The sequence below is a fragment of the Furipterus horrens genome, unplaced genomic scaffold (genome assembly GCF_987537825.1).
Source record: "Furipterus horrens unplaced genomic scaffold, mFurHor1.1.pri manual_scaffold_4, whole genome shotgun sequence".
Classification (NCBI taxonomy): Eukaryota; Metazoa; Chordata; class Mammalia; order Chiroptera; family Furipteridae; genus Furipterus; species Furipterus horrens.
Window position 1 is genome coordinate 177,756,674 of NW_028327174.1, and position 13,647 is coordinate 177,770,320.

The 13,647-nt window shown below is 36.7% G+C and overlaps 1 protein-coding gene across 2 annotated transcripts in view; it reads right to left on the minus strand.

The window, feature by feature from the left end:
• Nucleotides 1-13,647, minus strand: part of ERP44 (endoplasmic reticulum protein 44) — a 90,545-nt gene that overhangs the window by 27,874 nt on the left and 49,024 nt on the right. For both annotated transcript variants that reach the window (XM_090274494.1, XM_090274495.1), the window contains 6 exons: nucleotides 11,809-11,993; nucleotides 10,860-10,975; nucleotides 10,325-10,382; nucleotides 9,138-9,254; nucleotides 4,755-4,866; nucleotides 3,713-3,854 (listed from right to left, as the gene is read on the minus strand). In XM_090274494.1, coding sequence (XP_090130620.1) covers nucleotides 3,713-3,854; nucleotides 4,755-4,866; nucleotides 9,138-9,254; nucleotides 10,325-10,382; nucleotides 10,860-10,975; nucleotides 11,809-11,993 — 730 coding nt within the window. The remainder of the gene's footprint in view (nucleotides 1-3,712; nucleotides 3,855-4,754; nucleotides 4,867-9,137; nucleotides 9,255-10,324; nucleotides 10,383-10,859; nucleotides 10,976-11,808; nucleotides 11,994-13,647) is intronic.

The window sequence follows — 13,647 nt, forward strand, 5'->3', positions numbered from 1 at the left end:
TGTATGTGGAAAGCCATTATTTCAGAATTGTGTAGCTTTCCTTTATTACCAAACCTTTGCTTCTGGAATTTTTCCTAGAGGGTAGTATCAGGCAGCAGGACTCCACTTCAACAAGTAACATAAGTGCTAGTGTTTTTAAATCTGACTTCAGAACTGGAGCAAAAAGTGTAAGACAGCCAAGATGGAATTCCTCACAGGCTTCCCTTGATGTCTAACACAACATTCCTAGGAGTAAAAGCCAAAGTTCAGCATACACAGGGCAGGGCAAAAGTAGGCTTACAATTGTTTGTATAGAAAACAATAACAAATAATAATGCAAGAGCCAACTCTGCTTTACATACAACTGAAAGCCTGCTTTTGACCCACTGATCAGTAAGCCTAATCATTTAGTCAGCATCCTGTTGACTTCCACTAAACTTTATAAGTAGAGCTGGAAGGGAAGAGGTATGTAAACAACCCAACATTTATCCACTCCTAGAGGCAGGGAAATGTGCTGATAAAATTTCATATAAATGATACCCCACCCCCCACCCCCGCCCAGTACAGCAGCATTGTAATGCCAAGCAGTCACTCTACCTGGACACTCCCGCAGTGAGCCAGCCACTGGAACTACCCTCTCTCCTAACTGTCTCCTTCCCTTAGCTTGAGCTGCAGCTCAGGAAGGATGACCTGAGAGGAAGAGGACACCCAAGCAGCTAGGACATTTCCATCTAGCCCAATAATCAACGTTCACACACTAAGGGGACTATATGAGTTCTGCTTTTACATAAATGCTGCAATGTTAGGGAGATCTGGATCTTTAAAGTGGATTTCTGGATAGTTCCTCTTCCTTTTTATATCCAGCATAGTTCTGCTCCTGCAATTATCCTCCACGTCTCCATTTGCAGCAAATGATCATGCTCCCTTAGCCATAGTTACAAACCAGAATCAGAATTGAACCTTTGCGGCCTTTGGCTGCTGTCCTTACCATCACCATCCCTCAACAACCCCAAAGAATTGCTACACCCTTCCTTTCCTCTTTCTCGCTAGAAAGGAAGAAGGCTACTTCCTTTCCTTTGCTTCTCATTTCCTCTGCGCTCCTGCGGCTTTGCGTTATCAATAAGCCCCTCTTTCCCTATCTCTTCAATAATTCCTCATTCCATTTGATTCCCTTCCACAAGAATTTAATCATGATTAATTTCTTGTACCCTAAGGGGGAAATAAAAAGAAAAGCTAAAACTTCACTTCATCCTATGTGTCTCTTGAACTATCCCCTCATTTTTCTTTCCCTTTAGAGGCTAGCTTCTTGCAAGAATTTTCATATCAAATCTTCATTTCCCCACCAAATATTCACTCTTTAATTCTTTGAAAGACAGTGGGGTTTTTTGTTTCTTCTTTTCTTTCTTCTTTTTTTTTTTTTTGGTCAAATATGACTGATGTTTCATCCTTTCCTTCTTGTTGAGCATTCCTCCTGTTAGAAGTGCTCCTCCCTCAATTACCATGTTACTCTTTTCTGGTTTTTCTTTCCCTTCTTTGATACCACATTCTCCTTAGTCTGTTGCTGATGTTCTTCCTTCTCTTGTCCCTTTAAATGTTGGCATCATTAAGGTTTCCATTCTCAGCCCTGTTCTGGGTCATCTCATCTATTTCTATAACTTCAGCTGTATCCTCATGTGTTCAAGACCGAGCCTTTATCATCTCAATTCACTGTTGAGTCCCAGAGCCATGTAAACTCCCTACTGGACACTTCTTTGTAGCCCATAGGCACCTCAAATTCAATATACCAAGAAAAGGAACTCATTATCTTTTTTCTTTTTACATTATTTTTATGTATTGATTTCAGAGAGAGGAACATCGATTTGCTGCTCCACCCATCCATGTGCTCATTGGTTGTCTCCTGCATGAGGGATCAAACCCGAAACCTTGGCTTATCGGGATGACGCTCTAAAGCAACTGACCAACCTGGCCAGGGTACCACAACCTGGTTAACTATCTGAGTCACATTCCTGGCCATCAGGGCTGGCCTCTCCTCCCCTATTTACGAACATACAAAGTCTTCCTATTCCATCTACAAAATGTCTCAAAAATCCTGCTTCTCTCTAGCTTTAATGCTACTGCCAGAATTTATTTAGGTAACTCGTTCACTTAAGAATCATCTACTGGTTATCTATCATCAGCTCTCCCCTGGATTACTGAATAGTCTCTGTGATTCTTCTTTGACCTTCCTGAATCCGTTCTCCAGTTTGCATCTTGAATGATCTTTAAAAACAATCCCCTGGCCAAAACCCTTCATTGGCTCGTCATTGTCTTCAAAACAATGTCAAACTTCTATAATACAGCATACAAAGGTTTTCATGAACTAGCCTCTGCTACTTCCTTTGACTTCATCCTTCCACACTCTCTGTCCCATCCACTCATATTCAGCCAATAGATTCTGTACCTGTTTCTGCCAGGATGCCTTTTCCCCAAGCCCCGTCTCCTTCTCACCCTCATGTTTAACTTCCATAGACTTGAGGACCTAGCTTAGGCATTACCATCTCCAGAAGTCTTGGATCTGGTACCTCTCTGCTGAACTCTATCACAGCACTTACCACAGAAAACAACTGCCTGTTACCCTATATGTTTCCTTTTTCTACTTAGTTGGAAGCTCTAGGAGGGCGGGGATCTAGTCTTGGTAAACTTTAAATCATTGGTTTATTATACAATAACTGCCATATAGAAAACCTGGATAAATATTTAATGAGTTAATAGGTTAAAATGTAATTCATTTGAGTGCAGGTAAAGTAAAAACAACTAATGTCTGTTAGTACTTTATGGTTTAGAACGCATTAATTTTTGTAACCATCCCATTGGGTAGGCTGTACCATCAAACATATTTTAAGTGTAAAGAAACAGGAACAGAGAAGTTAAGTGAGTGCAAGGCAGACTCAATTCTAGGCCTCCTTTGTGTTAGGACTGAGAATCTTCTACCAAACAATTGCATTTCTGTTGAAATATTTAGAAGTGAGATAATTCATTCTGCAATCATCCTTTAAATGTGCAATTTAATCTTCTGACATAACAACGTGTAAATTAATTTTTAAAAGGAAAGGTCTAATATGAATTAATACCACAGCATTGCTTAAATTTTTCATATATGAAGAAACATCTCCACTTTTTACCATTTTATTTAACATCTCAGGAATTGATAAAAATTTAATAACTGTAGTAGTTACGAGGTTTATTTTTATCAATACATCAAATAGGTAAGAATAAACAGTCAGAAAGTTTATCCGCTCTTTCAAAGGTTCATATGCCCTTAGAAATACCTAGTTATAGCCATCTTCAGGGTCTTAAATACCACTAATATACTTGCTAGACAGAGTCACACGTAAACAGCAATATTACCAATTACCTTTAAATCTGACCTAGGATTACATTTTACTTACCTTAATGTGCTGACAAAGATCAAAGTCAATTCAAAACTAATTTCTCAGAGGCCAAAAATTTTCTTTCAGAGATTAACTTCCAAGCATTAGGATCACCTAATGCTGGCACTGCTATAGTGATATATGATAATTCTCATTGTCAAGTATACCACACTTTAGAAAAAAAAAAAAAAAAGACCTTTTCCATCCAAATAATAAAATATTACTATTCTATTATGAGTTTATTTAAAATATCCAAACAGTTGTTTTCAGTTCATTTCTGAGATATATATCAGTAATTTAAAAAAAACAAAACAAATACTTACAATACATCCCTGAAGTCTCCAAATACATACATATGCCTGAAACTATCAATAGCTATCACAGGGCAATCTGATGGCGTTTTCTGTATGTGCAGAAGCGGATGTCTGAATTTGTCACAGTCAGCATGTAAAAAGTTTATTGTACCTTTAAAAGTAAAAGAATTTGGAAGGGAGGTTAGCATTTTCTTAATTGTATTCTCATAAGATTGCAAGTACATAAAAAGTATAACTAAAACAACAACAACAACAAACCCAAATGCTTTAGAGTAATACAGATCACACAAACTATAACCTAAATATTACAACAGTTAAAAGAGGTAGGATTTTAAGGTCTTAGGGCAGAGAGTATAATTTTCTTAAAAATTATATAAACTCAACCTGAATTCAAATGCTACAGTGATTTTTTATTTTTCTTACAAAGTACTCCTCTGCTCTGCAGATTACCCAGGTCTGGGGACCAAGTTCCTAAAACTGACATACGAACTGTTTTCCTGGGACCATCTTCATTTCAACAAGGATGCCCTTCCAGTCCCTACTGGTTGATTTTTAATCTAATTCAACTCTCAAAATATTTGCTAAGTCACTAATATGGGTATGGCTCTATACAATGCCTTCAGTTTATTGTTTGACTTCTCAAACTACAAAGGAAAAGTTTGTGATACCTCAGATTGTTTTTTGATGCTTTGGAGAAGCCCACGGAAAACCCAACTTTCTTTCATTTAGAAATAAATGGTAATCAAACTCTGTAAGTTCTCTCAGCAATATGCCTGGAACTGTCTAGTAACAAAAGGACCAGGCAAATATCAAGGTGCTAGAAGAAAGTGCCTAAAACCAAGGGTGTCCACCCATGACCCCACTTTTCATGCACTTTGATTTTGGGGAGCTAAAAGAGTCATGGTTTAAAAACAAGCCATTGCTTCATATTATCTCTCTACTAATGTCTCCCACCCCCATGTTTACATATAAATTCTAGGGTTGTAATAGGGAAGGGAATGGGGAGAAAGAAACAGAGAAAAGATGAAAATAAACACCTTAATCTGTCTACCTTTTTCACTTATTAATTGTCGGGCTACTTCATTCTGGAATATTTCTAAACTTTCTGTATCTTCTTTCATATGGAAGAGTATTAGAAAAGGCAATCCTTCTTCTGTCAATTCCTGTAAAGAGAAGTATTCAATGAGAATCATCAGGTCTCTCCATTCAGTCCTAGTTATTTTCTAGGTAAAAACAATTATGGATCCAACCCATGTAACATGCAACAGATGCAACATCCCAAGAAAATAAACAGTCCGATGGTATAAACAAACGTAAATGGAAGAAAGCACTCATTCCCTTCCCCTGAAGTACCCAGGCACTCGGAGGATCCACATATCCTGCTCTACTGCAGGAACCAATCTGCCTTAAAGTAACCACTCAGCTGGTCTGTTAACTAGTACTGAGTGAAGCCATGACATCTGAAAAATGAGTTGACCAAAGGAGACACTATGCTGGATCTTTATCAAGATGTTGATTTTAGGATGCGGTAAACATGTTTTCCCCCACAGACTTTACGGTGGGCTAAAATGTCCTCACAGAAGCACTGAAAAACTGAGTGTACCAACAGTAAATACATCTAACTGATTAGCAAACTTATCTACATTTTAAGGTGCATGCAAAAACTTACATGAGACCTAACCAAAGCTGAAAAGTGACTGATTCAGAGAAAATAACAAAACCCCTATAACATAGCCACATTTCAAACAATACACAACTTTCAACATTAACAATACCCACCACCATATATGTGTGTTTATATAACTTGAATGTATACATACACAAAAGTGACTTGAAAATTATAAAGTGCTTTAAATTTTTTATTGTTATTGGAGAATAATATAAGAGAACTTGATGAGTTACCCTGGCTGGTGTGGCTCAGTGGATTGAGCGTCGGCCTGCGAGCTAAGTGTCGCTGGTTCGATCTTCCAGTCAGGGCACATCAGAGAAGGAAAACTCTGACTCCAAAAAACCTCCGCTGCCTTGCGGCATACCTCTTCAGGGGAAAGGCTAAGGGAGTAAACCCCGACAGAAAATCCAGAGCCGGAGTCCCTAAGGCGGTTTGACGTTGTAGTCAACACCGGCAACTCCTGCGGCGCACCTGAAGCCAAGCTGTATTGACTCCGTCTTTCCCTTGGACCCTTCAGCTGCGAAGAGAGGGGGGGTCTGCTGCATGGGCAACAGCAGACCCTCCATATCACCCTGCCCAGGCTCTGTAGCTTCATCGCAAGATGTCGATTCAACACGGGAGGAGACAGATACCATGTCACTCCCGAGTCGGACTGCACAGCCATTCTCGGCGGTGCAGATAGACTCTTAAGAAGCTACACCATCGTCTCTCGAGATGGACGGCTGCTGACGGCTGCTGACTTGATGAGTAGACAAATTTTCATCATTTATTTTCTCTAACAAATGCTAAGTTCTGACTCATAAGGAAAAGTCCACAAAAAGCCTAATAAATAAAATTTTTTCCATCAACAATCCTTTTCATGTCTCTCTGTAATTTAGAAACTGCTTTGGCAGAAAGCTTAAATGTCTTGTACTCTAAAAAACCTGAAACTGGGACCTATCTTAAAGGAAGAGTTTTCTCCTGGTTCCTAGCTCCATGTTTAAGCCTATTACACTCATTTACAGAATAAATTATGAAGCTTCTTGTCATGTTTACCTTTCAAAAATTGATATATAATTCATATACCACAAAATTGACCATTTTAATGTGTATTGTTAGTGGGCTTTATTATATTTACAAGGTCTGCAAGCATCCACACTACCTAATTCCACATCATTTTCATCACTCCAAAAAGAAATCCCATGATCAGCAGCTGTCACTTCCCATCTTTCCTCCCCCAGCCCCTGGTATTACATTGATCTTTTTTTACAAAAGACTTTATTTTTAGAGAGAGGGGAAGGGAGGGAGAAAGAGAGGGAGAGAAACATTGATGTGAGAGAGAAACATCAATCAGTTGCCTCCTGTAATGCATCCCGACTGGGGACCTGGTCCACAACCCAAGCATGTGTCTTGACTGGGAATCGAGTAGGCAACCTTTCACTTTGCAGGATGCCACCCAATCAACTGAGCCATACCAGTCAGGGCACCATGATCTTTTGCAACCTGATTTAAAGTTTCCTCTTTCCACTTTTTATCTCTCGGGCTCACACTGTTTCTTTCCCCACACATTGCTACTGCTCCCCACGGTTCTGTCTTTGGGCTTCTCTGCTCTTGCCTGGCAACTTCAACTAGTTGAACAGTCTCAATCAGCACTTCTAACTGGCCCCTATCTGTATGTCTGAATGCCCAGTTTCAGGTGAGATTGCAAGTCCAGATTTCTAACTTCTTGCTTAATATCATTTCAAAGTCTAACCAACCTTCAAAACTCGATATGAATGCACCGTCTCCTTCTCTTACTTCCCTATTTCCAATAGTACTTCTATTTCTCTTTTAGCCTTTTGTTCCAGGACTGAAGCCTCTTCTAGAAAACCATCCGATTCTGCCCCACTTCTGCCAAAGGTAGAAATGAATTCTCTCCTCTGAATTTCCAGAACATTTCCTCAGTGCACCCCATGTGGCGTGTGGCATGTCTTCATATTACATCATCTGCACATATGAACTAGTAGACTGGTAACCCCTTAAAGACAAAGAATCTTATTTCACTTCTCTTTTGCTCACATATTTTTAAAAAAGATTTTGTTTATTTTAGAGAGAGAGGAAGGGAGGGAGAAAAGAAAGGGAAAGAAACATCAATGTGTGGTTGCCTCTTGTGTACCCTCAAATGGGGACCTGGCCTACAACCCAGGTATGTGCCATGACTGGGAATCGAACCAGTGACATTTTGGTTTGCAGGCTGGTGCTCAATCCACTGAACCACACCAGCCAGGGCTGCTCATAGGTTTTTATATGCAATAATATGCAATCAGTCTATGATGGAATAAATGAGGCCACAAATGTTGTTGAATAAATGACTAACTGGGAAAGAAGACTCAGCAGTCACCTTTCAGAAAACTTGGGAGATATGAAGTTAAAAGTAAAAATAAATATATTACTTTATTAGACTAAACAAAAGTATGGATTAATAGTTTGAAAATAATCTATTTGCTGAAATAATTTACATACATTAACATAGTACTTGGTAGTTCATTCTTCTTGGGCTTCTAAGTTTTCCTGTGCACACATCAACACATTCTCTACCAAGCAGTAAATAAAAGATTCAGGAGAGGGATATCAAGGTTTCATTATAGTTTTAAGTGATTTAGGGATAATTGGAACTCCTGTTTTATTGTTTAAAATCTTCTAGTCTAAACCTTTAAACTCTATTTTTGAAACTACTCCTGCAAAAACTGCCAAAGCAGGTAAATAATTGTGACAAGTTACTAAATCTTTCTGAGCCTCTGAGAACTAAATGAGTTAAAACAATAAAAATGTAAGTAATTTATCCAAGTAGCAGAGATGGTCATTTGATTAATAAACTAAGAAAGAACACAATCACACTTATTTATGTGTCCTCTAAGGCTGCTTTTGTGCCACAACTGCAAAGTTGAGTTGTTTTGAAAGAGACTGTATGAACTGCAAAGCCTAAAATATTTACTGATTCTTTTACAGAATTACCAACTTTCTGACTAGATAGTATCATATGGGAGTGTTTACTACTATGTGATAATTTCTTGAGCTATACATTTAAAATCTGAGCTCTACACTTATTATAATTCTTTGAAGTCCATATGCATATAAAACTTTTTCTTAATTGCAATTTAAAAAGTTATAAAAATTGCATTCTTTAGATCATGGGTTTTAAAAATGGAGTGAAAAAAAAGATGTATTTTTAATATAGTAAAAAAACAGAGATGGGTATCTCATAGACATGGCCCTTTGTACTTGCTCCTGGACCTCTGAGGATTTTGTGTTTTGTTTTTGTGGGAGTTTTAAGTTTGCTTTATTTCAGGCACATGGGATCACTGAGCTGTTACATGATAACTGATCACTGCTTTCATAACTTCATTCTTTTAGGATAGACAGGAATCAGAAAAACTTTTTTATGGCAAAGAATCATCACTCTATACAATTCTAATTAAAAGCTGCAGAGTATTGCTTCTAACAGACATCCCCTAGACAAGAATCTTCAACCAAGGGTAGTTATCAGAATCACCTGAGAGGCATTTTCAAATTCATTTTCCAGCCTGTCATGAACCACTGATATTGCAGGAAATGCAACAGAGGGGTCCTGGGACAACACCGGTGAGAAGCACTGGCTTGTATTACAGAAACAGCTATGATGTAATTATGTTCAACTGTATCATCTTTACTACAGATAAGTATGTAGTAAAATAGTAAGATGAGTGGACAGTTTGCTTTTTCATAAACCTGAATTAAAATTAATGACCCACATTAGAAAGCCCATACCTCTCCATTTTCAAATGTTATTTCTCGGACAAGAGGAACGCATTTATCTTGAATCCAATTGTAAGTCCCATCAAAATTTGTCATGGATCCCAAATATACCATATCTGGAGCAGAATGCTGTTACAAAAACAGAAAAAAATATTAAACAGATCTAATCTGTGCGAGCAAAAATGCATTCCTGAAGCCATCTATGAGTCCATAAAATCTAAAGGGGATACAGAAGAAGCAAAAAACGTGAAACATCTGAGAAAGAGGACTGTAAATGGTAAAAAGCTGATAATTCTGTGATTATTAGGGACCTGATTATCTAACCTGGAATGCCTAAGCTTTCTGCTTTTCCTTGGATTTGGGTCAATAAATGTTTATCAGTATCTTCACTGATGGCAAGCAGACATTGTGAAAAAGAATTACCCAAAGAATTAAGTTAGCTATCCATTATGGTTGAAGATATTAGAAGAAAATTTGGAGATTTCCCATGAAAAAACCTTGAAAAATACAAGGTACTATATAAATCTAAGGCATAGCTACCTCTAATATTAATTACTTACAGTATCTATTTCTACACAGACTCAAAATCAATACTTATGAGGTACTTAAAATGATAAAAATAACAGCTAACATTAACTGAGTAAACATACTATGTCCAAGCACTATTTAAGTACCTTATATATGTTGACTCATTTAATCCTTGAAATGTCCCCTAAGCAGGACTATTATTATCATGGCTATTTCTACCAATGAACAAACTGAAGCAAGAGAAGCTAAGAAACTTGCCCAGAGTTATACACCTAGGGAAGTGGCAGCTCTGACATTAAAACTCAGTTGCATTCCAGAGCTCATGCTCTTAACAACCAAACTACATTGTGAGACACCACTGGATTCTACTAATCTAGTAACTCACACCATGTAAGCTACTCCTAAAGATATGCACTTGCAGAAAATACAGGCAAATATCTGAACTCAGAATAGGAACTGAGCTTTCTAAGCAAAAACCTCATTCATGTGACTACAGAAAATTTCAACACGTTAGTGTGTCAAAACACTGCAGACAACATTAAAATAAAAATTATGAATTGAAAAAATATAGATTCAATTTTTGTGAATGAAAAGTTGCAATGACAGACTATTAACAATTCATGTATTTAATTTATATTTAAAATTATATACATTACAAAATAGCGACTCACCCCTGGTGGTTTGTAGATTATGCTGTCTCCACTATACCTTTCTGGTTTTGAAACAGCCCTAATAGGAAGAGAGAAAAAGTACTAATACTTATTAAGAAAAATAATAGCAGTAATATACCTGAAGGAGCATAATTGGCTAGTGTTTTACAATGTATGAATCATGTATTTGAAATATATACTTGTCCATCATTTCCTACTTATGAGTACACAATACCAAATAAAGCATATATTTTTTAAAATTATTAAATAAAAATTTAATACAAGGCAGATTTTTTTAAAGGGAAATTTTAGCTGCTTTATGATTTAGTATATTATAAGTTCGGATTGGCAGTTTTTGCACTAAAAAGCTATTATTAAAACCAGATATTACTGCTAATTGGAGATCAAGGTCATTGATAATAGTCACACAGACCAGTCACAAAACACATCTTTTTGCTTGCAGTCAGACTCATCCATGAATTCTCTACTTTTTAATTTTAATAACTAAGCCAAACTGACTCACTTTCACTAACACACTCTTAACTAAGATACTTACCCAAAAGCAGCAAAGAAGGCACAATCATCATGTAAAATATTTGCTACTCTTTCAAAAACTCTATAGTGTTCTGAATCCTTTTGCTCAAAATATCCAATGATATTTCTTTTGCTGCGCTGTAAAATAGTATAGTTATTTTAAAAACACATGTAGTTCTATAAACATGTTATATCATTTACCCAGTTTGTTCAATTACCTCGAAATGAAGTATGACTATAAATAGATATTTGGCTTTTAACACCTAATCCAAAACTATTGAAGATTACATTGGATTGAAAACAATCTTAGCTCTAGTCTAATATAATTATAAACATTCCTTTCTAGCATATTACAGTCTTTTCGTAAATAAGGTGACCAATTCTAAAATATTTTTAAATAGTACATCAATTCATAACATGTGACTGGTTGTAATTATGTTATTACAGTTTTCCCAATACCCCCTCGCCCCCTTCCCCCCAGCCCTGCCCCATTCCCACAGGGAATCCCCACATCATTGTTCACGTCCATGGGTCATGCACATATGTTCTTTGTTTAATCCCTCCAAGGGGGGCTATTTTAGAGGACAATAAAACAGTTATCAAAGAGCTGATTTAGGAGTAATTAGAACAGATACATGGAGGGCCTCAATTAAGGAAAATATGAAAACCTTGGCTGTGTAGGCCTGATGTTAACATTTATTTATTCATAATCCAGGGTACACTTTAACCTAAATTAATTCAAATTAGTGCAACTTTACTGTATGCTATACACTTTATCCAAAGGTTCAGTAAAACATTAGCATTTCCCCTTAGAAATAATTAAAGAAAAATTTAAGTTGCTAAGTATATATATGTCAAATCCATTGCAATGAACTATAAGAAAATGTACAGATTCTTTGATTGCATAAGAATTTCTTTAGATTAATTAAACAGGCAATGTTCATTTGATCCAGCAAAAGTTAACAACTTACATCAAGAGTGGAGATTTCTGTTAAATCATGAAGTTCTTGAATAGGGTCACTTTTTTGTTGCCTGATGTAATCTGCAAGTGCTTTCACTGATCGCTGACCCCGGTATTCTCTCTTCATCATCATCCCATTACGAAACAATTTGAGTGTTGGGTATTTGCTTATCCTGTATCGCTGGGCTATATCAGCTAAAAGAATGGGAAAAAAAAAATTACCTTCACTGTCGTATTTGGTCTGGGTAAGCCCATTAGCCAAACAGTCCAAAATCTCAGTTAGTGAGAACATTTTGGTTGAATAATTATTTTTCAGTGTTAGAGAAAAAAATTAATCATGACAAGTTTGTATTGGTTAGGAGGGCAAGCTCTAGACATATATTACCTGGTTTCAATTCCAGATTTGCGATTTACTGGCTGTGTGAACTTCTAACTTGCATTAACTATCTATGCCTTAGCTTCTCCTCTGTAAGTGAGGATAATAATTTCTACCACACAGGATTGTTTTAAGGACTAAATGAGATAATACAAATGCAAATTCCAAATAAATGTTAGTAAACATTATTATACATTCCAGAGAGGAATTAGAATGCACAAATTTAAAGTCATTCAAGGGTCTCATGGCATTTAATAAGGGCAAATTAAATTTAAATTAAAACCACATTTCAAGGTTAAAAACTAACAGATTTTTTGTTAGAATAATGTATAATCCCAATATGCAAATTTTGTACAATACAATAAAAACAAAACTCAGCAGTATACACTAAAAAAAAATCCCTTTATTATGACCTACGGGTATATTCTCAGGTAGTGAAGATACTTTAAAAAAAAATCATTAAAATTTGTGTTTATAGTCTCAAAATAAGAACCTAAATAAAAATGTATGCTGATCTCATTTTTTAGGAATCACAAATACTAAGATACCTTATGTCACATATGAGAATGATAAAAGATGCACTGAATTTTAGAATAAAGGGAACCTGAGAGAGCACCGAAGTGGTCTAAAACAGGTAACCTTGTTTTTCTTAACTGAGCAAAAATGAGGGCAGAATTCTAAAATGGTGGGACACACACACAAAAAAAACCCATGAAAATTGTCTAACCTTGCCTCCGCTTCTAGTAGTTGTAACACAGAAACGAAACACACCAAACAGAACTGCAACAAGCCTTATTGCAGTTAAACCTTTATTTTCTAGAACTGATGGTAGAAACAACTATACTGGGGGACCCTAGTGAGGAAGCTACTGCAATAGTCCTGGCAGAAATAACAAGAAGTCTGTCTACCAACTTAAACACTGCAACTTTTTTCTACTTACGAATGGAAAAAGATAAAATAATACTTGAAAACTACGGGGGAGCAGAGACTTGCTTAATCCTCACACAACATCATGCAGCAGGTGTGCTGCACAATGAGGTGGCTGTTAATTATTAAAAAGCAAAGACCTTAAAATTACATTGATCAATAATTTCAGACATAAAGGTGACTTTTTACATGTTTTGGTCAAAAGTCATTTTTAAGATCATTACAATCTGACATTTTGACAACAAAACAAAAAATGACTTAAGGGATATCATAATTTTTTTCTTAACTGGATGGATCAAATGTGAAAATGGACGTCAAAGGAATGATAAATTACAGAAGGTTAATAGCTCACTGAGGTAAAATTAGCATATCCTTTTGCTTCAGTGGTCACCTACTTTTCCTGGATGGGCTCTGCCTGCCTGCCTGCCTACAGCAGGGTTCCATATGGGGACACTGTCTCAAGTCTTGTCTCCTCAGCAGTGTCCACCTGCCCCGATGATCCACGGCAGACAGAACAGAGGTGAATGATTTCAACAGATAGGTATT